Here is a 25,874-nt window from a genome sequence, read left to right as displayed (position 1 = left end):
GGCAAGTGCTCAAGCGTGTGCCCAGGGGGCGCCCCAGGAACCCAGTGCCCCCTGTGTCTGCCCATCAGCCTGAGCTTGCTGTCAGTCTGTCTCCGCACGGCTGGAGTTCAGGGAGAGCCTCTTTCTATTCAACTGGCGACTGACAGGCACCCAAAACTGATTTATATCCATGGCAACTGTCACCCAGGGGAACGCCGAGAAACAAGAGCCTTTTCTTCCCAATGACAGCAGACAGAGCCCGAGCCCCTCGGCCTGTTTCTCCCTGCTGCCAGGCCGGGACGGTCCCTTCAGAGGGGACGTATGTACCCGTTCCGCTCCCTCCTGGGCAGGCCTGGCTGGCTGCTCGGGTGGCCTGGAGGCCAGACGGAGACTCCGCGCCCCCTTTCATGCCCCCGGAGCCGGCTCCCCAGGTAGCGTGTGGGGGAGTGTTTGTCTCTCGTCTCCTAGGGGGGTTTGAGATGGTTCTGGAGGGCTCTCATCTGCAAAGGTTTGGACGGGGGCCGGGGAGGGGAGACCCAGCAACTTTCTGATGTGGGAGAGATGCTCTCGATCCCCGGCCCGCAAGCCTACTTTTATATATATTTTTGAATTCCCCCCCAATCTCTTGGAAAGCTTTTCTTCTGCTCTTGCTTCTGATGACTTCTAGAAGAGAGACAGTGATGAGTGTTGGTCTCCACAGACCATCTGGAGAGACAGATATACAACCTGACTCTTGGGGCACATGGAGGTCGGGTTTTCTCCATCTTCCTAAGAAGAAAAATATAATTTGAATAGGGGGCAGGGTGATAGTACAGCGGGTAGGCCGTTGGCCTTACATGCGGGCAACTTGGGTTTAGTCCCTGAGCACTGCCAGGAGTAACTCTTGAGTGCAGAGCCCTGAGCATTGCTGGGTGTCACCCCAAAAGCCATATATATATATGTATATATATATATATATATTTCATCATCATCATCATGGTCCTCCCGTTGTTTATCGATTTTGCTTGAGCGGGCCCAGTAACGTCTCCATCATGAGATTTGTTGTTACTGTGTTTGGCATATTGATACGTCACGGGTAGCTTGCCAGGCTCTGCCGTGCAGGCGAGATACTCTCGGTAGCTTGCCGGGCTCTCCAAGAGGGGCGGAGGAATCAAACTCAGGTTGGCCATGTTGGCTGCATGCAAGGCAAACGCCCTACCCGCTGTGCTATATATATATATATATATATATATATATATATATATTTAATAAAATAATATGATACTTTGTGTTTCTGAAGTAGTTTGGACCATGTGTATATGCGTTTGCTTGTGTGTGTGTGTGTGTGTGTGTGTGTGTGTGTGTGTGTGTGTGTGACGGAGGCTGGGAGGAGTGGTGTACCAGTGGTCAGAGGACCTCATGCATGTAAATCATGAACTCTACCATTTATCTGCATCACTTGCCTTTGAATTGCTTGTGAATTTGATGTCTTGGAAGCTTTGAGACAGGTTCAAATATTATTTTGCAGGCCATGCTCCCTAAAACTCTGGTCCTGAGAAATGATGAATGATTGAAAGGGTCTATAGTCATAATGATTTGCAAATTTCTCTCTAGTCTACCCCACAGGACCATTACAATGCACAGAACATATAGAGATATAGATATATGTGTGTATGTACTGGGGGGAAGGGGCCACACCAGGGGGGACCCATAGACCTCTCCTGGCTTAGGGCTCAGGGGTCAGGGGTCAGGGGTCAGGGGTCATGCAGTGCTGGGGAGTCAACTCAGGCCTCTTGTGTTGTGAAGCATGTTCCAACCTCTTGAGTTCTCCCAATGGCCTTACACAGAACATATGAAAGACCCCCGAGGGCTGGTCCAGTTCAGAAACGAGTTCAGCAATTTTTAAGCACATGCTTTTCATAGATTATGACGTCTTTCTTTTTTTTTTTTAATTTTTGGATCACACCGGCGATGCACAGGGGTTACTCCTGGCTCTGCACTCAGGAATCACTCCTGGCGGTGCTCAGGGGACCATATGGGATGCTGGGAATCGAACCCAGGTCGGCTGCGTGCAAGGCAAACACCCTACCTGCTGTGCTATCGTTCCAGCCTCCGATTTTCATGTGTTTTTTTTCACGTTCACATTTGTTCCATGAGCCATGGCTGGGGCAATGTGTGGACCAGAGATTCCCACCGGCCCTGAGGAAGGTTTGGCCAATTGTGTGGTTCCAGAATGCTGGGATGAAGCGGAGGCAGGGCTTATGTCACCCCTTCTGACAGCTACCTATGACTAAGAGAGCCTGGGAATGGGAGACTGGAGGGGAATGGGGGGCAGCTGGGGCCCCATTATGAATCCTGAACTGTTTCTGTGTGGCTACGCATGTGTCCCCCAGGACGGGGGTGCATGCCGCCTCCTGGGGCGTGTGCGAGACTGCTAGGAGATTCGTCCTCCTGTCTGCTGGACCCATGGGGGCTTGTTATTCCCTTGTGGCCTGAAGGAGTTCTGATTCTCCCTCCGAGCCTCTTTCCTGGTGTCTTTGTTCCTGCTTAGGGTACCCGGTCTATAGCCTTCATGTTCTCCTTTCTCTGGGTGGTCTCAACAACCTTGTCATAGTATGGTGAGAAGAACTGAACAGATGGAACGTTTTCCTCTAGGACCAGAGCCTGATTCCTACCTCTGCTCCAGAGAGGTCGGGGCTGCCCTCACCTGCTCTCTCTCCTCAAGGTGGCAACTCGTGTTAGACAAAGAGTCTGATTAGCCTGTCTGTGACACGCCAGCCCACACCGAGCTTATGATTTGTGTTCGAATGGATCGATTGGATATTGGCTTACAGGCGTGACAGGGCGACTGAAACCTCATGGGAAGGGGGGCGTTCCCGGCTCGTCCTTCACACCCTGCCGAGGTCAGGAGTTGCCCTCCACGAGCGGCTCTCCAGCACGGCCATGGCTCCAGAGCCACAGAAACCAATCTCATAATTATCTGACTCTCGGAAGAAATACTTCCAGGCTTATTAAGTAAAATAGCAGAAATCCAAAATCGTGGCCGTGCAACATCATTTGGTTCTTGTAACCAGCTGTAGAAAACAAATTATTTCACAATGCCTTTTCAGCAGGTCTGATTTGGGGGTGTAAACTCTAAATAATAATGGTGCATCTTTTGTCAAAACAATGAATCTAATCAAAGTAGGTAGAGTGTTAACTAGAATTCATCTGCCTCACAGGCATTGGGAGGGTTGGGAGGGGGAGTTTATTGGGGTTCTTGGTGGTGAAAAATGAGTTCTGGTGAAGGGAGAGGTGTTTGATCACTGTATGACCGAGACTTAAACCTGAAAGCTTTGTAACCTTTCCCACAGTGATTCAATAAATAAAAACAAATAAAAAAAGATATCGGCTTAGCGGGGAAGACTCAGGGACGATTTTTGTTTTTGTTATTCTCAGCACAAGGGTCTTTGATGGGATAAAAAGTCTCCGTGTCCCGGTTGCCTTGTAGTTTAGGAAGCTGTCAATTTAAAGTAAAAGACACCCCCTTTCAAAATATCTTAAATTATAAAGGATTTGGGGAAGGACAAGAGTTGGCTTTCAGCAATAGGGTTCGAGAGTTAATTAACCCAGGGATTCAAAATACCTCAAACTTGTTTTTTGGTGGTGTCTGATTGTGTAAAATGTCCCTGGAACTTTCAAGCCTGGAACTTTCAAGACACTGAAGGTTTGTTCAATTGTAGATGTGGGCCCAGTTAAGGACAATAGCCTATTATATTCATCCATCTTGCTTCTAGTTCCTTCTTCCTTCTTCCTGATGCTTCATGTTTTCTTTTGTGGCTTCCTTTCTTAGTGATGGCTGTCCCTTGGTCATTATTTTAGGACAGGTCTGATGGTGACACTTTCTCTTGAATTACTTAATCTAAAGATGTCTTGCCTTTCTCTTAAATTTTGAAGAAAGTATTTGCTGAGGACAGCCTTTCCTCCCAAGATTTTTTTTTTTACATTTTTATTTTTCTAAACTTTAATTATGATATGCCTTGATGTGGATTCCTTTGGATTTATATTTAATATCTTATATTAAATTCATGGAGTTTTCAGCCGTTATTTCTTTGAATATTTATTTTTAGTCCTTTCTGCTCCATTTGTAGATACTAAATTTTTTGTTGTAGTCGTACATGTCTTCGAGGCTTTGTTTATTATTTTTAGTGCATATTATCTTTGGTTTTTACACTGGGTAATTTCTATGGCTCTGTCTTCAAGACTGTGGATTCTTTCCTCTGCCACATTCATATTTGCACTGAATGATTTACTTTATTCATTATTTGTGTTCCTAGAACGAACAGACGCCATTGAGCTACACTAGCACGCGACAGGGACAAATGGAGACGTTACTGGCGTCCGCTCGAGCAAATTGATGATTAACAGGAAGTCAAGTGATCAAGTGATCAAGTGATTTACTTGTGTTTTTCAGTTTTCAGTTCTAAAATTTCCAGCTGTTTTTCTTTATGTTTCTTCTTTTTGGGGGTGGTGATGGCAGTTTGTTATTCCTTTTTCAAGCATGTTCACAAGTGGCCTATTGAGGCATTTTATTGTGGATATTTAAAAATCCCCATTCGGCAATTCCAATGTTTGTGGCACCCAGCGTTGCATCATATGATCATTTTTCATTTAACTTGAGATGCTCCTTCTGGTAGTAAGAGATCTTTCACTCCTGGATATCTGGGGATTATTGCAAGACTCTAGATCCTATTTAGTCTTTTTCACAAGAAGTGACTGTTCAGGTGTCACTAATCCCAGGGGAGATGATTGTTACACAGGGCTCCACCTTCCAGCAGAAGCTGACCAGCCCCGGCTGCTCTGCTTGACCTCATAGCTGAAGTTCGATAGCTGAAGTCTCACTGCCCACTGGATATTGCTGGGTGGGGCCTTTAAAACAAGAGACAACCACGTAAAGACAGAAATGTGCATGTACCTTAACTACGTGTTCATCACTGGTTTGATAGGCTTTCACAAACTGGACATGTGGCAACATATATTTTCTTGTTTCTTTGGTATGTGATTTTTGTGAAAATGTCATTTTTTCCCCTCTATTCATTCCCAGAATTATTCACTTAAAAATCACTTAACTTCCCGTTAGTTGTCGATTTGCTCGAGCGGGCGCCAGTAACATATCCATTTGTCCCTGTCGCGTGCTAGTGTAGTCCAATGGCATCTGTTCACTCCGGGAACATGAAGAGCCTCAAACCGATCATTCCTGATCTTGACGAAGAAGTCTGACCATCTGGAAGGTGGGCGGCCATGCGGTCTTTTGACATCCCGTGGAATCCAGTCGGTAACAGCTCTAGTCCAGCGGTCGTCTTTAAATCTCATTACGTGACCAGCCCATCTGATTTTTGACACCTTGGCAAATGAGACAGCGTCCCTGATTCTTGATCGTCGACGGATGTTGGAACTCTGGATTCTTTCTCTCATTTGAGTGAAACGTGATATTCCAAGCATAGCTCTTTCTATTCTTCTTTGGGAGACCTGAATAGCGTTCTCATCTTGTTTGCGTAGGGCCCAGGTCTCTGAGGCATATGTTAATGCAGGAAAAACAGTGGAATCAAAGAGATGTGCCCAGAGCCGGAGGTTCTTCATCCTCTTAGCTATTTCTTCGACGTTCTTGAAGGCGTTCCAAGCTGCTCTCTTCCTCCTGCGCAGCTCGGGTGCCAGGTAATTTGTCATGTTGACTTCTCGACCTAGGTACACATAGCTGTTGCATTCGGAGATGGTCGTTCCGTTGAGAGTGAATGGGGCGTCAGGAACGAGGCCGTTTCTCATAAACATTGTCTTCGTAAGATTCAGCTGTAATCCTACCTTTCCACACTCACGGTCAAAGTCGGCCAGCATTTGTGCCGCTTGGCTGATGTTTGGTGTTATTAAAACAATGTCATCAGCAAAGCGGAGGTGGTGTAGTTGCCGACCATCTATCTTCACTCCCATTCCTTCCCATTCCAGTCCTCGCATGATGTTCTCGAAGGTGGCACTGAAGAGTTTCGGTGAAATGGTATCACCCTGCCGCACCCCTCTCTTGACATCAACGATCACTTCTTTGTAGAATGGTGAGATCCTGGTAGTGAATCCGCAATACAGCTCACAGAGGATCCTGATGTATTGGGCTTGAATGCCCTGATTGGCTAGGGCTTCAATGACCGCTTCCGTCTCAACAGAATCAAAGGCCTTCTTTAAATCAATGAAAGTTAAACAGAGCGGCATCTTGAACTCCCGAGAAACCTCAATGAGCTTGGTTATCGTGTGGATATGGTTGATGGTGCTGAATCCTTTGCGGAACCCAGCTTGCTCGCATGGTTGTCCTTCATCTAGTGTTCTGACAATCCTATTTAGGATGACTCGAGTGAACAACTTGTAGATGACAGACAATAGGCAGATCGGGCGATAGTTGCCAATGTCATGGATGTCTCCCTTCTTGTACAGTAGTACAGTCCTGCTGGTTTTCCATTGGGACGGAAACTTGCATTCAGATAGGTAGCGAGTGAAGAGCCGAGCCAGTGTATTGATGAGTACTGACGGCAGGTTCTTCAGGTGTTCAGAATTATTCATTATTTTTAATTCTTTCCCTCACTTTACCTTCCATCTTTCGTTACATTTCTTTTAAATTCCATCAATTTATTTATTCACCTGACTTTACTCCCTCATTTCATCCATCCATCCACCCATTCTCCATCCATTCCTTCCTTCCTTCCTCCTTCCATCCCTCCCTTCCTCCCTCATTCCCTCTTTCTGTCCCTCCCTCCATCCCCCTTCTCTCCATCCATCCATCCATCCATCCATCCATCCATCCATCCATCCATTCACCCATTAATTTGTCCATCAACCCACCCACCCTTCCATCCATATTGAAGGAATAGGCATTTTTTCGCTCCTTTTCTGTGCCTGTGAGCATTAATCTGTTCCTTTCTCTGACACAACCTTTGCGTGGGGAAGGAATAGGGACATTCAGGGTAAGGATTTGGCTTCTCTTGGGAGAAGTCCCAGAGGAAACATAATTGGGGCTTTCTGGTAACTTCTCAGTGTCTGAACACTCCCCCCTGCCCCCAGCCTGCACCTCCCCGGCTCTCACCGGCCAGGCTCTGAGGGGACAGGAGACATGAGTGTCTTATTTGTGGAGGGTGAGTCAGCCCTGGTGCCAGTCTAGAATGGGCGCTGGCTTGCCCCCTCAGTTTCATTTCTCGGTGTGGGAGCGTGTTGGGTGTGTGGAGGGCAGGGAAACTTCCAGTCCTCCTCAGCCTGGAGTAGGAGCCGGAACAGACAGCGCCAGAGAACAAAGGGACCTCGCGGTCACCTCGTACTTATTGCCCTTGCCCTAGAGATGACAGTTGGGAAGCCCAGGGAAGACAGGGCTGGTAGGAAGACCTACAGCAAGGTTTGGGACTGGAACCCACATTCTTGTCTCTTTGTCTGGGTCATGTCGCTAGTCAAGACTCTATCCAGAGAGGGGGAGACTGAGGCAGAGATCAGGGGAGGCCCAGCCTGAGCATCTGCCCCCACCCAGAGACCTTCCTATCACTTAACCTCTGGCCATGGCTAGGGCACTCCTGGCAGGGGTGAGAACTGCCCCGAGCTCTGCTTCGTGCCATCCTGGGGGTCAGGCCTGCTGCTGGGAAAAGCAGATGAGATGGTGGGGAATGAGAATGTCACTTAACCACCTCTGTCCCTTCCTGTGGCCAGGCTTTGTCCCTCACGGCCACCACGAATACTGTCCACTCCTGAGCAGAATAGAAGTCTAGTCCGAGGCATCCTGAGACCTGAGCCTGGTGCATGTGTGAGGGACTAAGTTGCACTAAGGTGCTGAGTGCAGGAAACGGCGGAGGTGAGGGGACAGTGGTGGGGAGACTGAGGGGACGAGGGTGCACATGGAGGGAGCCCTTTGCCCAGAACCAGGAGTGGGGAAGCCTGGGCTGCCACGCCCTTCTGGGTGTTCCCGCCTGAAGCCTCTGCCTTCACCAGAACATCCAGGCATTTTACATTGGATTTGTCCTTAGGAGAGTTTGGCCTGGATGTTTCCGGAAATAGGAGCAGTTTAATTCATTACACAAATCAGCAAGGCCACGAGGACTCACGGTGACATTTAAATTCAGCAAATAGGGTCAAATGTAATCGTCTCCCACTGACCAAGTGCAGCGGTGAGTTAGAGCGGGGGGTGGGGGTGGCTGCATCCTCCCCCTCCCCCAAGCACTTCTCTGTGGCTGTCCCAGGTGCTGGGCAAGCAGTGGACTTAGTCTCTTTCCCAGAGTCCTGCACGTGACCCGTTATTCTGCGCACTCCAAAGAGACTAGCACCAAATCCCCTCATTTCTTCAGTGCTCTGGGGTGGCCTGTGCCTGTCTCTGTCCTGGGCTTTGTCTTCAGAGGACTTCCAGATGGTGGGACATGAACTTGGGGACAAACAAGACCACGGAGAGTTGGTGTGATGCAAAGAAGGGGTGATGGAGGCATGTGTAGAGGACGGCAGGGCCACCGTGGTTAGCTTCATCCCTAGCTCGGTGGGATTAGATCTAAGACCTTCCTGAGGTCTTAGCCAGGAGACACGACCTCAGGCAAAGACCCTTCAGGGGCAGGGTCCACCCAGCCCAGTGTGACTGCGGAGATAGTTGGAGAAATAGGATCCATTTTCCGCCCCGCCTCCAACATCAGGGGCCAAACCCAAGCATCTCAGCTCCCGATGGGCAGTAGAGGCAAAGAAGATGAGTGACCAGGGATATCCTCATCCCACTCAGCTGTTCCCAGGCAGGAGCCGTCAGTGTCCCCTGGACATGCTCCTGGGGCCGTCCTGACAAGGTACCGCACATGGGCAGCTCTGGGGCCCGATGGGCAGGGGCTGTCGCAGAGGACGCTGGGGAAGGATGTGCCTAGCTGCTCTCCTTACTCCGGGCAGTTCCTGGGAGCATAGTCTAGTGAGTCTGAACTTGAACCTGGGCTGAGACACCTCCTCCAGGGGGTCCTCCTCTTCCTCAGCATCTTCCTATTTCCGGAGGAGGTCTGCTGTGGGCACGTGGAAGAACCGGGGGCTGGGAGTCCACAACTCTTATCCTAGTGCTGTGCTTGAATACTAGCCTGTGAATAGCTGGGATGTGAGCCTGTGCATGTAGGTGCTTACGTGTCATGTGTGTGCATGTGTGTGTGTGTGTGCATGCATGAGGCCCTAGGTGTTGGTGGATGTGTCCGTGTGTAACTGCATTTTCCCATGAGGGTATGTCCATCTGTCTCTGTGTAGGTGAACACAGATGTCCATGTGCACACGTGTGGATCTGTCTCTGTGTTTATGCCCACAGGTGTATGTGCATGTGTGTAAGTGTGAGGTGTGTATGGGGGACCCACGTGATCCAGGTGGGGCTTATGTGCTGATACCTAGGCGTGGGTCAGGCTTTGTACAGGTACGTGCCTGGCTGCTGTGCTCTACCAGAGCCTTTTTCCTTTGGAGGACCCTTCTGACCTCCCCCACCCCATCCCCTCCACCAAGCTCGGCCCAAATTTCAAGGGTCTTGAAGCTCAAGCAATTTGGGGGTTTCTTTAAGGGAGAAGACAAAGTTGAAACGAAGGTGGGTATTGATTCTGTTTTTGTTTTGGGCCATACCTGGTGGTGTCCAGAGCTTACTCCTGAGCTCTGTGCTCAGGGATCACTCCTGGAAGGGCTCAGGGACCCCTACGGGGGTGCTGGGGATTGAACCCGGGTTGGCCGCAAGCATAGCAAGTGCCTTACGTTTTGTCCTAACTCCCCTGGCCCCTGAGTGTTGGTCTCTCACAATCAGTCCTCGCGAATTCCTGGGGCCCAGAGTCAAGTCCTCTTCTGGGATCGCCTCATCTGGGTTACCGGAGAGAGCCCAGAGGGCAGAGGCCACTCCTCCCCTCCACCCCTCCGTCCCAGGGGCCGGGCTTGGCCTTCAGCCATTCCAGGAGCTCCGCCCACTGGGCACCTGGCCAGCTGCAGGCTGATGCCACACCTCAGGGCCCTGGGCCCCTCCCCTCCCCTCCTGTAGGGGGCCTGGACAGGGGCCTGGAGCAGTGCCAGGGGGGCCCCAGCAGGGAGGGGAGCTGCCGCCCTGTCCCCAGCTCGGCGAGGGGAGCCAGGTGCTGAGAGCTTGCTTCTGAGCCCAGGTCACAGGGGCCTGCATGGCCAAGTTGGGGCAGAGCGGGCTCCGACCTTGTCACAGGAGGCGCCAGACTGTGTCTGAGCCACCTGCCCGCTTTCTCCCTGCCCTGATGTGTGTGTGTGTGTGTGTATGCATGTGTGTGAGTGTACACGTGTGTGTGCGTGTGTGAGTGTGTGAGCGTGTATGCATGCGTGAGTGTGTACACGTGTGAATGTGTGTGTGAGTGTATGTGTTTGTCAGTGTGTGCATGTGTGAGTGTGTGAGTGTGTGTGTGCATGTGTGAGTGTGTGAGTGTGTATGCATGCGTGAGTGTGTACACGTGTGAATGTGTGTGTGAGTGTATGTGTTTGTCAGTGTGTGCATGTGTGAGTGTGTGAGCGTGTGTGTGCATGTGTGAGTGTGTGAGTGTGTATGCATGCGTGAGTGTGTACACGTGTGAATGTGTGTGTGAGTGTATGTGTTTGTCAGTGTGTGCATGTGTGAGTGAGTGTGGTGTGTGAGTATGTGGGTGTGTGGGTGTGGGAGTGTGTGTATGTGTGTGAGTATGCGTATGTGAACGTGTGTATGAGTGTGTATGAATGTGTGTGTGTGACTGTGTGTGACTGTGTGAGTGTGTATGAGTGAGTGCGTGAGTATGTATGAATGTGTGTGTGTCTGAATGTGTGTGTCTGAATATGTGTGTGGTGAGTGTGTGAGTATGTGTATAAATGTGTGTGAGTGTGTGTGCATGAATGTGTGCGAGTGTGTATGTGAGTGTGTGTGAGTGTGTGAGTGTGTGTGTGGTGACCTCCTGTGTCCCCAGCTTCTGGCCCAGCGCCGGGGCAGGCAGCCCTGGGAAATGCCCCTGCTGGCCCGTCCGCAGGGGCAGGGTGGGGTGGAGCCGACGTGGCCTGGCCTGTCTGGCTTCAGGCTGAAGATCGGCTTTCCGGAGCCCTGGAAGTGGGGCCAGCACTGGCCAGGCCTCTGTTTCCCCGTCCGCCAACCTGGCTTCTTCCTGAGGGCCTTTTGGGGGTCCAGCACACGGCACAGGAACCCCTCTTCTCGCCCTGGCTGCCCTGCTCCTGGCCTCTGCTGCGGGGACGCAGGGGATAGTTTGCTGGCTGGCCCCAGGGGCCCGAGTTGAGCAGGCCGGTGGGCTCTGTGGCCTCTGGCCAGGACCGGCACTCTCTGGGTGGGGGGGGCGGATTTTGTGCTGGGCCCCATTGTCGGTGAGAGGGGCTCCTGGGAGCAGGACCTCTGGCTCTTCTCAGCAGGACCTCAGAGAAGGGGCGAGAACTCCGGGAAAGTTCTGGAAGCCAGGCAGTGGGTTTGCAGCAGAGCCTGGCCTCAGGGGCCCAGTAGACCCGGCCTCCTGGATGCTCAGCTCCTGGGGGCGTGGCGGGGGGCCGAGGGGGCAGGGGGCAGGCCATGGGGGTGGGGCATCCACCTGAGGAGTGCTTTGGGGCAAGTGGCCCTTGGCTGGACCCGGGCTGTGCCCGCCACTTAGACCCTTGGACCCCACCACGGTTGGAAGCGGTGGGCCTGGGTGCGGCTGTCACTAGAGGTGCCAGTCTGGGTCTAATCGGGGAGGAAACGGCCCCAGAGTGCTGCCAGGCTCACGGTCCCTAGAACAGGCTGTGGTGGAGCCAGGCCGTGCTCCCTGCTGCGTGGGTGTCTCCAGGGAAGGCCTGTCGGGGTCCACGGAACTGCAAGTCCCAGGCACCCACTTCATTCCACAGCCAGTGACCCAAGTCCCTCCTCCCCTTATGCCCATTTGATAGAGGAGAAAACTGAGGTCATGGCAGGTTCTGCAGAGGTGACCCCGGAGGGAGGAAGCTGACCCAGAACTCAATCCCTGCGCTGTCTGCTGCCAAGGGCCTGGGTGCGCCCACTCGCTGCCTCCCGCCCCTGGGCCGAACCAGAACAGGGTCCGAGGGGAAAAACAGTGGGCAGTGGCCAGCAGCGGCCTGCAAGGTCCCTCACTGCGGCTACAGCGCAGGGCCGACTCTCTCACTCTCCCTGGCAGTCAGGGCCCCGCAGGATAGGCCGGGGAGTCCCGGAGGCCTTGTGAGTCCCGGAGGCAACGAGGTCTCCAGGCTCCCGGCTCCCCCACGCAGGGCACAGGGCTCCTGGAGAGGCGGTTGCTATGCAGCCCTGTTTATTCCAGGAGCGGCACCGAGCAGGAGAGCCAGCCGCCGCCCGCACCGGCCCGGACGGACGGACGGGAGGCCCGCAGCCCCGGGCACTGGGCGGGCGAGGCCCTGACCTCCCCTCCCTCCCGGGACGCCCGACGGCACTGGCGGTGGAGCGAGCACGGAACCTGGAGTCCTCCGCTGGCAGGGCCCGGCCTCCGGACGGAGAGGCGAGAGGTGATGGGCTGGGCAGGGCAGGAGGGAGGGTGGCCTGGGCCGGAGTCCTCGGTCCCCACCAGGGGCCTATTTGGAGAAGGAAAAAAACGGGTGGCCCCTCCTGTGTGGCCTTCAGGGGCGGTGCCCGGAGAGTGGCCAGCCCAGGCGTCTGTCAGTGCCCTGTATAATGTGTGTGTGTGTGTGTGTGTGTGTGTCTGTGTGTGTGTGTGTGTGTGTGTGTGTGTCGACTCCAGGCGCCAGGGACCCTCCTACAGCCCAGGCCCCCAGACAGGGAGCACTGTGAGTGGGAGCTCCGTGCTACAGAAGTTCTGGGTTCAGATTCTCCCTGCGTTGGGCCCATCCTCTGAACTCAGTTTCCTCATCTGTCCAGTGGGGCTCCCCCAGGCCTCCCCTGGGGCTGCCCCTGGATGCCCCCGTCCCTCCTGTTATTACTGTGGAGAAGGGAGGTGCTGTCGCCATCCACCGCAGACCTGAACCCCGGGGCTTGCAAAACCAACCTTCTGGACAAGGGTCCATGTGGGCCGGGAACCTCTAGGGCTGTTTGTGGCATCTCAGAGGGGCCAACTCTGTGGGTGCGTCCCGGAGATGACATGCAGAGTACAGGGGTGCCCAGCGAGGGCCGGATGGTGCAGTGGCCAGGCACAGGACTAGTTCTGAGTCCGACTCTCCCCCACCCCCAGGCAGGAGGAGGCCCTGCAAGTTTTCCACCCCAGACTGGGTGGCCCTGCCCTGGCTGGACATCAGCTCAGCAGCCTGGGCTCACCAGGGGACACAGGGAAGTTTGTTTTAAAATTTTATGTAGAGAAATGTCAGAGCAATAGTACAGCTGATAGAGCATTTGCCTTGTACACGGAGGACCCGGGTTCGATCCCCAGCCCCACATGTGGTTCCCCAAGCTCCACCAGGAGTGATGCCTGAGCACAGAGCTAGGAGTAAGCCCTGAGCACTGCCTAGGTGTGGCCTCCCCCCTTAAATCCCCAAAAGTCAAACCTGAGTGATTGAAAGAGCACGTACTCCGGAATAGGGCCGAGGCTAGTGCCAAGGGCGGGAACACTTGTGCTGTCTGCAGGAGCTCAGGATTGATCCCTGGTTCTACCCGGTGCCCTGAGCACCAACAGGAGGGACCCCCAAACCCTCAGCTGGGAGTCTCTCCCGAGGACTCTAGAGCCTGAGCCAAAAGCCAAAGGAAAATAAAGCCCAACTCACAAGCAGGTTAATGAAGGGTGAGACGGTCGCCTGCAGCCCCTCGCCCCCGCCTCTCAGCGGCCGGAACACTCCCGGCTGACCTTTGCGTCACGTGGGCATCGTGCCCAGATCTCCTCTGGAGTCTGACCTGTCTGTGTATCGCTTAACCGTTACTCTGTCTCCTGGGAACTTGCCATGAACCGAACGTGACTCCAAGGAGCGTGCTCGGTCCGGCTTTGCCAGTTGAGCGTTTCCCTGCAGGGTCCGATCAGGTGTGTCTCCCTCCACCACCGTGGATTGTTCATGTCCTGACCCTGGTCCACTCTCTCGCTCCATTTCCTATTGGGCATCGGGACGGATTCCAGCTGGGGCTGCGTCTCTCTAGCCCCGGTGTCTGCAAGCTTGGCCGTGGTCAGCTTTAGAGATGACGATGCCCTTTCATTCCGTCTCTCCCTGGCATCTCCCTGATCCCCAGGAGGTCAGCACCTGTCCCTGCCCTATTTCCTCCAAGGCACCGTCTGTGCTCTGGTCTCTACCTGCCGTCAGCCCCGCGCTGTGCTGCTTTGGGACTCCTGTTGGCCCTCTGTCTGGTGCAAAAGCAGTCACACGTTCTCATCTTGGAACTGCAGACTGGTGCTCCAGCAGTCTGGGAGTGAGAGGGTGGGGGGGACGGGGACTGAAGAGGTCTGAGATAAGCACTTTGTCTTGGAGTCAAATGTCTGGTGCTCGGCCCAAGTCTTACTCCTTCCTGGACCATCAATAAAATGATAGGGAGACATAAACAATAAAGTCCTTTGTAGTTTCCCAGATAAAAACTGGTAACTGCTCCAGAGAGATCCACAGGACAAGATTCTCCCCCCCACACACACACCCGAGCAAGGGAGGTTCATTTTCTCCCGGGTCCACAGGGTGAGGAATGGTCTGGTCTCTCCGGTCTGAGGTCTGGAACCTTCCCAGCTTCTGGCCCGGAGACCTCTGTCAAGCGTTCTTTCCTGGAATAGACAGACCTTTAGAAGTGAGGTGTGGGCGAACAGGCCTGCGGAGAATCTGCTCAAAGATGTTCTACTCCTCTCCAGCCCCTCAACACTCTGCTGCCCCCCCCCCCCCCCCCCCCCCGTCCACCATGTTCCCAGACTGCGGCTGCAAGACCCAAGCTCCAGCTCCTGCAGGAGTGGGCCTCTGGACCCCCAGAGCATGCAGAAAGCTTTCCAGGGACAGGGGATCAGGCTACTTAAAACGAAGGTGACCATGATTATAGTATTAAGGCCAGGTGGGCCTCACTCCACGCCAGCCAACGGGCACCACCACCCATGAAGCTCTAGCTGCCTTTGATTCAAGATACCAGTTGGCCAAGCTCAAGGTCTGGCCCTCATTGGTGGGAAATTGGGCTGAGGGTGGGCACAACTATTTTTATTAGTGAAACACCATGAGGTACAGTTGTAGACTTACAAATTTTTGTGCTTGGGTTTCGATTATACAATGATCAAATACCCCTCCCTCCACCAGTGCCCATTTCCCACCACCACGGATTCCAGTATCCCTCCCACCCCCATCCCCCCATCCCATCTCACCCCTGTGGCAGGGCATTCCCTTTTGTTCTCTCTCTCCTTTTGGGTGTTGTGGTCTGCAAAAGAGGCATTGAGTGGGAATCATGTTTGGTTCATAGTCTACTTTCAACATGCATCTCCCATCCTGGGAGGATCCTCCAAACAGAGGGTGGGCACAACTTTCCATGCTCACCTGGGAGTACGTGAATACAGCAGCTCCCAGCCCGGCTGAGGCCCCCCAGTGTGCTGAAGAGTGAGCTGTCACTGTGGGGCAGGCACAGCTGGGGGAGGGGGTGGGGTGGGATGGGCCTCTTCCCGGGAGGAAGAGAGACCTTTCAGCTCCCTCCCTGCAGGGAACCGGGTGAGCCGTGATTCAGCCTAGGGGATGGGCAATGGCTCTGGTGGTCCTTGGGATGTCACTGGGAGTCACTCAGTTGAACCTTCCCAGGGAGCAGCTGTGAAGCTTGCTGACCTCCAGGATCCCTCAGAGGCCCAAGTCTGAGTGCAAAGATTGGGACACCATCCAGCCCCCCCATCTGGTGGGACTCAAGTCCATGACCAGCACAGGTTCTGCTTCCTCTGTTTGTGTCCAGGTCACCCCCCATGTGGGGGCAGGTTCTGACAGGCTGGGCTCTTGCAAACTGAGGTGTATGTGAGGTGCTCTTTGTCCCCAGGGTTGCTGGCTCGCTCGGGCAAGGTGTTTGCTTGAGTTAGAAAAAGATGCCTCTTCTCCCAGGCCCTTGGCCCAGCCTTGGAGGGCTGCCATGGACTCGCAGACTTGTGGGGCAATAGTATGCATGGTGGCCCCGTTACAAGGATGACCTTGTGCAGTGCCCAACCTGGCCAATCGGACAGGGCGGCCCTAATCCTGGCCTTCATTGTCTTTCAAGCACAGCCTCAATGAAACTTTCTCTTCCATCCAGAGGTTTTTGCCCAAGACCAGTGATTGTAGGTGAGATTTCCTAGGTAGTGGTCACGGGGGGGGGGGGGGGGGGGGGGGGAGGAGGTGTTGCTAATGTCGGAGCCGAGACAGGCTCGCCCTCTTCTCTTTCTGTGACAGGGAGAAATTCCCTTCTGTGGTGTTGGCGTCAAGCCGAGAGGCCCTGCGTCCATTGGTCCCTGGACTCAGGGACCGACACTGTCGGAAAGCTCATTGCGCCTGGCGGGCGCTGCCTCCGGCAGACAGTCTGACCCAGAGGGATCCCTGGGAGTGTGTCCCCGTGTGATGGTCATTGGACCGTTCTGAGTGTCCTGTCTCAGCCCGGAAAGCTCAGACGGCTGCACCCGGGGGCCACCTGGCCCCAGCTAGGCCTTTGGGTCTTTTTGTCCCAAAACACACCCCTGGAACATCCGAACACAGAGTGAAGTCATTTCTGACAATAGTCGCCTGGGGCTGCTGTCCACTGACTGGGGCAGAGCTTCTGACACACACTTCCTCTCTCTCTCTCTCTCTCTCTCTCTCTCTCTCTCTCTCTCTCTCTCGATGCATTCTCCATCACCTGGGGGTTGCTGCTGGGACTTAGAAATGTGCCTCTCCGCCGTCGCTTCTTGGTGAGACTGTAGAGATGTGGCTTCATCCGGGCCCATTCGCTGTGCCAAGGTGGCACCCGGAAATCCCTGCAGGCTGGGCGGACCCCCCCTGCCAGCCTGGACCCCAGAGGGCTGCAGGCTGCTTCTCTCACCTGCTGGAACCAGGGGCCTTGGGGGTCAGAGTGAGGGGTTGGGGACCTGTCCCCCCATTTATGGCAGAGGTGGCTCTCAGGACAGCTCTGGGGAGAGGGTGGGGGAGGCCGCTGCGACGGAGGCTTGGTCCAGGTCAGCAGGGAGGAGGCCGGGGCCAGGTTTCGGGGGAAAAAACGGCGCAGTTGGCTGTCCTTGTTCTGGATGGTGCGGCCACCCTGGCCAGTGCTTGGGTGCCAGTCTTTCTGCTCCTTCTGGCCATTTTCGCCTGCCTCATCTCTCCTTCCCGAGCCCCAGAGTCTGAGGCCTGGCCTTCTCCTCGGTCTCCTCGGCCCAGCCAAGCAGTCACACCCGGGGGGCTTGGGTCCTCCCTGCCCTCTGGCAAGCCCGTCCTTTCTCCTCTGACCCTCTGCCCTTGGGGGTTTCTGCTGGGCTCCCTGGCGCCCAGGTGGGTGGGGGATGAGGCGCTACTTGGGATGCTGTCCTTGGGGACCCAGTGGCCTCCCCTGGACCAGGCCCCGCTCGCTCGTCGTTGCCGGTCCCCTTGAAACCAGAGCCCTGCCTCCTCCTGTCTGCATTCCTGTGGGTCTCCAGGGAGCCGGTAGCCACAGCTCTGGAGCGGCACTTCCCAAGTTCTCTAGGCCAACAGGCCCCTTCTCTGGAGACAACAAAACACAGCTTAGCGGCCAGCTTGCAAATGGATCTTCACGTGAATGAGCTGGAAGGGTGCCCCCAGAGCCCCAGTCCATGGGGCGGGGTGGGGGGAGGTTCTACTACGCCCCGCGCCCACACAGCCCTGACTGGTCCAGCAGCCCCATGGCATGGGGCCACCCGCTTTAGGGGATGGACAATGGTCAGTTCCCTTGGGTGCTCCACACCCTGAGCCAGGGAAATGAGGCTGGGTTGGAGGTGCCTGGTTCCACGCACGATTCAGAATCCTGGGGAGCGAGGTCAGAATCCTGGTCCCCAGAACCTAGCGGACAGTGACTTCAGTCTCTACTTGGGACGCAGATCAGTGTCAGGTGTCTCGGACTGTGGTGGTGCACGGCTGGGGTGTGGGGGTGGGCAGGGGGTCGGTCACATGACCTTCAGAGCTTTGTCCACACATGGGTTGGCCTGTCTTCCTTCCTTCCTTCCTTCCTTCCTTCCTTCCTTCCTTCCTTCCTTCCTCCCTCCCTCCCTCCCTCCCTCCCTCCCTCCCTTCCTTCCTTCCTTCCTTCTTTCTTTCCTTTCTTCCCCCTTCCTCACTCCCACTCCCTTTTCTCCTCCCTTCCTTCCTTCCTTCCTTCCTTCCTTCCTTCCTTCCTTCCTCCCTCCCTCCCTCCCTCCCTCCCTTCCTTCCTTCCTTCCTTCCTTCCTTCCTTCCTTCTTTCCTTTCTTCCCCCTTCCTCACTCCCACTCCCTTTTCTCCTCCCTTCCTTCCTTCCTTCCTTCCTTCCTTCCTTCCTTCCTTCCTTCCTTCCTTCCTTCCTCACTGCCACTCCCTTTTCTCTCTCCTTCCTTCCTTCCTTCCTTCCTTCCTTCCTTCCTTCCTTCCTCTCTGCCACTCCCTTTTCTCTCTCCTTCCTTCCTTCCTTCCTTCCTTCCTTCCTTCCTTCCTTCCTCACTGCCACTCCCTTTTCTCTCTCCTTCCTTCCTTCCTTCCTTCCTTCCTTCCTTCCTTCCTTCCTTCCTCTCTGCCACTCCTTTTTCTCTCTCCTTCCTTCCTTCCTTCCTTCCTTCCTTCCTTCCTTCCTTCCTTCCTTCCTCACTGCCACTCCCTTTTCTCTCTCCTTCCTTCCTTCCTTCCTTCCTTCCTTCCTTCCTTCCTTCCTTCCTTCCTCACTGCCACTCCCTTTTCTCTCTCTCTCTCCTTCCTTCCTTCCTTCCTTCCTTCCTTCCTTCCTTCCTTCCTTCCTTCCTTCCTTCCTTCCTTCCTTCCTTTTTTACCACACCTGGCCAAATACCCAGAGATCATTCCTGGCTCTGTGCTTAGGAATTACTCCTGGCAGTGCTTGGGGGAACCCTACGGGATGCTGGATCAAACCTGGGTCGGCCGCATGCATTCCCTAAGTGAGTGATAACTTGGGCCCCAGGTTGGCATTTCTGATTCCACTTTGTGGTAGTTTGGACTCGGTTCTTTACCACAGGGCTCTGGGTCCAGGGGATTTTCCTGAGCAGCTGATACCCCCAGCTCTTCCTGCAGATGGAGGACATGGATGAGTCTCCCATCTGGAAGCAGAAATCACCAGTCTGGACAGGAGATACTGCCCTTTGACCCTTTGATCCTGATGGGTCAGAGGTGTTGCCCTGGGGAGGGGTGGCTGAGCATGGGCTCTGCCCTCTGGGTTGTCCTAGCAAAGGCAGACACAGTGGCTCTGAGGTCCCTTGGGGAACGGGGGAGTGAGGTGACTAAGGTGAAATTTGAGTTGTCTGGTACAGAAGGGCTTTGTTTGCTTGTTTGGGGGTGTTCAGGGCTCACTTCTGGTTCTGTGCTCAGGGATCACTCTTGGAGGGTTTCAGGGGACCATACGGGATGCCAGGAATCAAATCAGGGTCTGCGCTGTGCGAGACAAGTGTCCTACCCACTGTACTATCTCTCCGGCCCTTTCAGGAGGCACTATGGCGTGGAGGCTGTGACAGCATCTTGAGCTGCCTGTCCACGCAGGCCTCTAAAAAATCTCTCTCCTCACTTAGAGAATTGGTCACTTTGGGGAAACCGAGGCAGCAGCATATTCTGACAGCCCGGGATGAGAATAAGGCTGGGGTTTTTATTAAAAAGTGAACCAGGACTACAGCCCAGTGGTCCTCAAGCCTGTTTGAAAGTCAAAGCTCACTCAGGAGTTAAGACAAAACAAGGTCCTGGTGGCCTGTTTCTCAGAAGCCACTTCAGCAAAGCCTGAGGTGAAGCTTGGGATCTGCCATTTTATTTATTGTACTTTAATTATTGAGTTTGTGTGTATGTGTGTGTGTGTGTGTGTTTGCTTCTTGGGTCACATCCAGTGATGCTCAGGGGTTACTCCTGGCTCTGTGCTCAGGAATTACTTCTGATGGTGCTTGGGGACCATATAGGATGCCGGGAATTAAACCCGGGTGGGCCACGTGCAGGGCTCTACCCCTGTACTATTGCTCCATCCCCAATTATTGAATTTTTATGATTGATTTTTAAATTATAGCATAAGCCCACGGGGAAAAGAATGTTAACATTTATGGTTTCAACACACAAGATTCCCATAACCTCCCCACCCACAGCCCCACCCCACTGCCCAAGACCGTGTCCCACCCCCATCACCATGGCGCCTCATGTCCCCTCCAGTCTGCCTCCCCGGAGTCTGCCTCCGCTTGTTCTGTTTGTTTGTTTTGAGGCTATCCCTGGTCATGCTGAGGGCTTACTCCTGACTCTGTGTGCAGGTGTCACTTGGTGCTGCTCGGGGGACCATGGAGGGGATCAAACCAGTGTTGGCTGTGTCCATCACAAATGCCTAAACGCTCCCCTTCTCCTTCCCAAAATCTGTCATTCAAGCCCTTTCTAGGCGATTCGGTGTGTAGCTGAGGCTGAGAGCAGAGGTGGTGATCAAAGGCCTCTTCTTGTACATCCAAGTCTCAGAAACCTGCAGGAGTAGGAGCTTCTGGGGGCCCAGTGTCCCCTGTACCTGCGGCCAGCCTTGGTTTGTTGGCCCCGAACTAGTCTTTTTGCCTGCCTGTCTCTCCCAGCTGACCTGGTCAGGCCTGGGGCCCGTCCCCTGGCTGTGGACTCTCATGGCCATTTCTGGCTGCTGGTTCCTGCCGTGGGCCCAGATCCTTATCACAGTGTTCCCCAGAGGGCCGTGTCCCTCTGCTCTGGTTGTGCGAAAAGTCCTGGGTGACTGAGGAGGTGTGCGGCAGACCTGTCGGGCCAGCTGCCTGGGGCAGCTGCAGGTCGGGACCTCTGTTTGGCCTGCAGGTTGCTAGGCGCGAATCTGCCCTCTGGGGCTGGCTGGGGCTGGCTGGGGCTGGCGGCAGGCTGGGTTCCAGGAGGAAGACAGGGCTCTCACTTCCCGAGTGGGGATTTGGCCTCAGCCACCTGCCTGGTCCCAGGTGCTCTATGTCTTGGGAGCTTTCCAAAGTGAAAGTGGAGCGGGGGCCCCTCCCTGCCTACACCCTCAGTCAGCCCTGCATCTCCACCTTCTGGGTGCTCAGGGCGCCACGGGGCCACCGGGATCTCAGCAGAGGGTTGGGAAAAGTGGGTGACCCAGCAGACTACGCAGAGAGAGTCCCAGTTGGCTGGAAGGAAAACGGCGGTAGGTCAAGGACAAGAGCCGGTGACCGACTCCTGCGGTTTAAGGGAGGCAGGGAGTGACCAAAACTGGACAGTAGATTGGATGGCTGGGGCAGGGGTGAAGGGGTAGGGGGTGGGGGCAGAGGCTAAGGAAGTGACCGGAGGCCGAGGCTGACCAGAAGTTCCGCACTGGGTCTGCAGAAGGGGCTCGGTGGTTTGGAGGAGAAACTCCGCTTTGGACTCCCGCTGGCAAAGTCCAACCTTCTGTGGTCCCCCAGGGTCCATGTCATAGTGACCGCCAGGTCAGTGTGAGCTGTGTATACGACCTGGGTCCCTGGGATCAGGGTGGCAGGCCCCGGGCGGGTGCTGCTGAGTCCGCTGAGCGTTGACTGTGTGGACTGACTTGCCTCTGCCCCGCCCCCCAGGTCTCTGGATGTTCCAAGTGGAGACCCTCTGCACCCCCCGGCCCGGACCCACAGCCGACTCCGTGCCCCCTTCAGGCCCCTTCTTCGCCTAGGGCATGGGCACCCCTGATGCTGGCTCTGAAGGTGAGGGGCCAGGGCTCGTCCCACCTAGCCTGGGCTCAGAGGCCTAGCCTGGGCCTGCCCCACTCCTGGCAGAGGGCTGCTTTGTTGTGTGGGGGTCATGCAGATGGCCCTGCCCAGTCCCTGCCTCTCAGCTGGTGCAGGGTGCAGAACTGAGGTCCTCCGGGGCGCCAGCTGCATGAGCCCAGCATCCTCTGGAGAGTTGGGGGCACGTGGCCTGCGCCAGGGGAATGGGAGAAGACCAGGCCCCAGACGGCTCCCCAAGGCGCGGCAGGGCAGGGTGGGAAACGCTGACACAACTGGGGCTCTGAAAGGAAACGGCCGCACGACCAAGGGCTCCCTCAACTCTGCCGGACAGATTCTGAGAGATCCTAAAGGCTTAAGAAAAATCTAGAACGGGGCTGCAGTGATAGCATAGCGGGTAGGGCGTTCGCCTTGCACGTGACCGACTTGGGTTAGATCCCCGGCAACCCATATGGTCCCCCGAGCACCGCCAGGAGTGATTCCTGAGTGTAGAGCCAGGAGTCACCCCTGAGCATCGCTGGGTGTGACCCAAAAAGAAAAAAAAGTGGGGCCGGAGCAATAGCACAGCAGGTAGGGCATTTGCCTTGCATGCGGCCAACCCAGGTTCGATTCCCAGCATCCCACATGGTCCCCTGAGCACCGCCAGGAGTAACTCCTGAGTGCAGAGCCAGGAGTAACCCCTGTGCATCCCCGGGTGTGACCCAAAAAGCAAAAAAAAAAAAAAAAAGGAAGAAAGAAAGAAAGAAAGAAAGAAAGAAGTAAAATCTAGAACCCTGGGCTCGAAGGAAGAGGTGATGGGCCCTTGGTGGAGGAAAGCGGACACTCAGGGCGGTTGCGGGTTGTGTGCTGGGACATTTGGGGCATGAAGCCCTCGCGGGTTTGTAACTCCAATGCCTACAACGACAAGAACTTAAAAAAATCACATGATTAAGAAGCAGCATGAGTATTACATAAAAAGAAAAGCTGTGAAGGGCTGAGCCTCTGTTCCCACCAGAGCCCTTAGGTTTCCTGACCTGTCCCAAGAGACTGAGTCGCCCAAGGTGACACAGATGACAGAACAGGGACAGACTCCTGGTGTGAGGACCTTCTTCCTGCCAGGACACCCAGCAGGGCCACCCTGGCAGGGCCTCTGAAGTGAACGTGCTGAGGTGTGCACCTGGGGGGGGTGCAGCACCCTGAGAGGAATAAGGGGAGGCCCCCGTTTGGGCCGGCAGGGCCCGAGAGCTGGAGCCGGGGCGGGAGAGAGGCAAGCAGGGGTGTGAGGTGGACGGGAAGGGCAGGGCAGCCCTCAGCTCATGGTCTCTGCTGCCCTCGCCCTCCCCGAGGCCACTCTCCACCCGCTGAGGGCCCAGGGGGCCTTGGCCCTGCCCTCAGGGACTCCCCCGCCTCTGCAGTGGCCACTGGTGTCACTTGCTGGAAGGTGTGGGAAGGTTGCCGGTCAGCGGGGCCTGGCGACTCCAGCAGTGAGTGTCCCTGCCCGGCCAGTGTGGGGAGCCGTGGAGGGCCACCACAGTAGGTGTGACCATGAGCGGTTGGCCCCCGTTCTCAAGGTGGACCAGGAGTCAGTGTGTTGTGATGGTGGAGGGTGGCCACAGGAGGGGACCAAGAGGGCTTGGGGCGGAGGGTTGGAGTGTAGCTAGGAGGGAAGGGACCAATGGAGAGAGGGTGAGGCTGGGGGAAATGGAGGGGTGGGCTTTGGAGGGGGTTGTGCTCTGCCCACCAGCTGGTATGGGCCTGGCTGGGGCCGCTGCCTGGTCCCCTGCCTGGTCTAAACACCCTCCACGGCTCTGTCCCCAGCCAAAGTCCTGGCTCCGGTGGCTGTGTACTGTGGCAGCATCCCCCGGCCAGGAGCCGGGCCCCGGGTGGTCCCTGGAGGAAGCCTCGATGCCAGCCAGCAGCCCCGTGCAGAAGGTGAGCTGGGAGTGCCAGTCCTGGGGGGCACCCTGGAGGAGGCGCCGGCTGGGGAGAGGCCGAGTGTGTATCCCAGCTGCAGGCAAATGGCCTCTGGCATCCTGCCCGGCCTTTCAGTTCTGAGCCTCAGTGGAGACAGGTGGGCAGAGAGGTGCCCGGGAAAGGCCTTCGGGACCAGCTCTCCTAGACACAGCTCAGTCCCAGCCCAGGTCCGGCAGTGACTGTCTCTCTGGAAAGCTGCCCGAGGGTTGACACTCAGGGTCCAGTGACAGGCCGCCTGAGTGTCCAGCTGCTTTAGTGACCTTCTGCCCACAGAGCCTGACTCAGGGCTTGGATGGAGACTCCAATTACCCTGGTCTAGGCCGGTGGCCCAGCGGGTGGAGGCTGGCACCGGGTCTGGTTTGCTGGCACCTGTGGCCTGGCCAGCAGGCTGGGCTCCGGATGGCCGGCCAGGAGGAGAATGTGCCGGAGGCAGAAATGGCTCCGAGCATCTGCCGTGCCGGCCTCTCAGGAACCCGGGGTTCTGGATCCTTCTCGAGGAAGGTGCATGAGGCTTCGGCGGCTGCCTCCTGAGCCATGTGTTGTGTTGGGGACGCGTGCTCTGCTCTGGGTCGTGAGTCCCTTAGAGTCCCTGACCACCTGCTCTTGTTCCCTGGCCGTCCCCAGCTGTGCTCACTGCTCATTGGCTCTTCCCAGCGGCGTCGCGAGGGAGTCTGGGATGGGTGTGGGATGCGGTTTGTTCTCTGTGACGGGGGAGTTTTTCTTTGATGGGGTCACGTGGGCCCAGTGGTGTCACTCCTGGTGGGGCTTGGGGGGCCAGATAGGGTGATCTCAGCTCAGCCTCGCAGGGAAGCACCTTCTCTGGCCCCACAGTTGCCGGGTTTTTGGGGAACTGTGTTTGCAGATGGACCCATTCCCCTGGTGGAGCCTAGGAATGGGGGACATGGGCAGTGCGCTGGACAGGGGCTGTGTTGGAGTTCTCATGGCCTCTGCACGGGGGCTGCATGTTGACCCTCCTTTGCTCCCTGAGTATCTCATGATGGGACTTGCCGGGAGCTGGAATGAATAAGAGGTGATGGTGACTCTGGCTGGCTGGCAGCCACCGGGAAGTGACCGTGGAACCCAGGTGCTGCCTTTGTTTCTTGCAGCCTCCCTCCAGCCCTCTCCCGGTGTCCTGCCGGAGAAGCAGCTGCCTCCTGGCCCCACTGACCCCGGCCACCTCCAGCCTGCTGTATCCCTGAAGGACTGGCCGGCCAGGAATGGCCACCCCAGGAGCCTCGGGGCTCTGCCTCTGGGGCCGCCCGCCCTGGACTGGGAGTCGGAGGCCCACAGCGTGGCCCGGGACACCATCCAGATCAAGGACAAGCTCAAGAAGAGGCGGCTGTCCGAGGGCTTGGCGGCGTCCGCCCGAGGTGAGTCTGGGTCCCCGGGGTCCCGGGGTGCAAGGGCCGCGGTCCTTGGTGGGCACGTGGGGCTCTGCCAGCTCCCACCCTGAGACCCCACCTTGCCTGGGGTTCACAGGACCCCTCATTCCCACCCTCACCAGCTCTACACTGGCCTTAGGGGTCTGTCAGAACACAGGCATGGCTGAGTTTATGGGTGGGCTTGGGCAGTAGAACACCAGTGAGGGGTGCTTGCCAGCATGCAGCAGACCTGGGTTCAACCCCCCGAATCCCCTATGGTCCTCTGAGCACTGCCAGGAGTGATTCCTAACTGTAGAGCCAGGAGTAAACCCTGAGCACCACCAGGTGTGGCCCTGAAACAAAAAAAAAACAAAACAAAAATACCTAGCAAACAAAAAACCCCAAATGCAAAAACAAAACCCCCAATCCCCCCAAACCCAGAGTTCATACCCCGACGTCTGCCTGTGCTCCAGCCTCTGGCCTTTCCTGTCATCCTACTTCTCAGAGGTGGGGTTCAGGCATCACTCTCCTGGGTGGCACCCATTTGGCCTCGACCTTACAGTGGTGCTGAGTTGGCTTCTCTGTGCCCCTGCACAGGTGGGCATGCTGAGGGCTTGGTCTGCACCAGGTTTGGGACCCCTCCTTCCCTCCTTCCCTCCCTCTCCTCGATACCGCAGTAAGACTGACCACAACACACCAGTCTCCAAGGGCCAAGCAGAACCCTTGGAGGGGCTGAGGGGATGAGTAGGATGAGGAAGTCTGGGGCAGAGAAGCTGGTTGGTTTGTGTGGTGTTAGGGGAACACACCTGGCTGTGTTCAGGGGGCTGGCTCCTGGCTCTGCGCTCGGGGTGATCAGCCCTCGGGCCAGCCACGAGCATGGCCAGCACCTCAGTTCTGTGCTAGT

At 55.8% G+C, this 25,874-nt stretch overlaps 1 protein-coding gene across 2 annotated transcripts in view; it reads left to right on the top strand.

The window, feature by feature from the left end:
- Positions 1 to 354: 354 nt before the first annotated feature.
- TOGARAM2 (TOG array regulator of axonemal microtubules 2) overlaps positions 355 to 25,874 on the top strand; it is a 59,684-nt gene continuing 34,164 nt past the window's right edge. The window contains exons 1-4 of one of the 2 annotated variants that reach the window (XM_056129854.1): positions 355 to 410; positions 21,513 to 21,635; positions 23,454 to 23,567; positions 24,716 to 24,979. In XM_056129854.1, the coding sequence (XP_055985829.1) occupies positions 21,608 to 21,635; positions 23,454 to 23,567; positions 24,716 to 24,979 (406 nt within the window). In that variant the 5' untranslated portion in view covers positions 355 to 410; positions 21,513 to 21,607. Of the gene's footprint in view, positions 411 to 12,337; positions 12,439 to 21,512; positions 21,636 to 23,453; positions 23,568 to 24,715; positions 24,980 to 25,874 lie in introns of those variants that run through there. The other variant, XM_056129848.1, reaches the window with a different exon arrangement.

This window comes from Sorex fumeus, unplaced genomic scaffold, assembly GCF_029834395.1.
Source record: "Sorex fumeus unplaced genomic scaffold, SorFum_2.1 ptg000006l, whole genome shotgun sequence".
In the NCBI taxonomy this organism is placed as follows: Eukaryota; Metazoa; Chordata; class Mammalia; order Eulipotyphla; family Soricidae; genus Sorex; species Sorex fumeus.
This window is presented reverse-complemented; position numbering and strand designations above follow the sequence as displayed.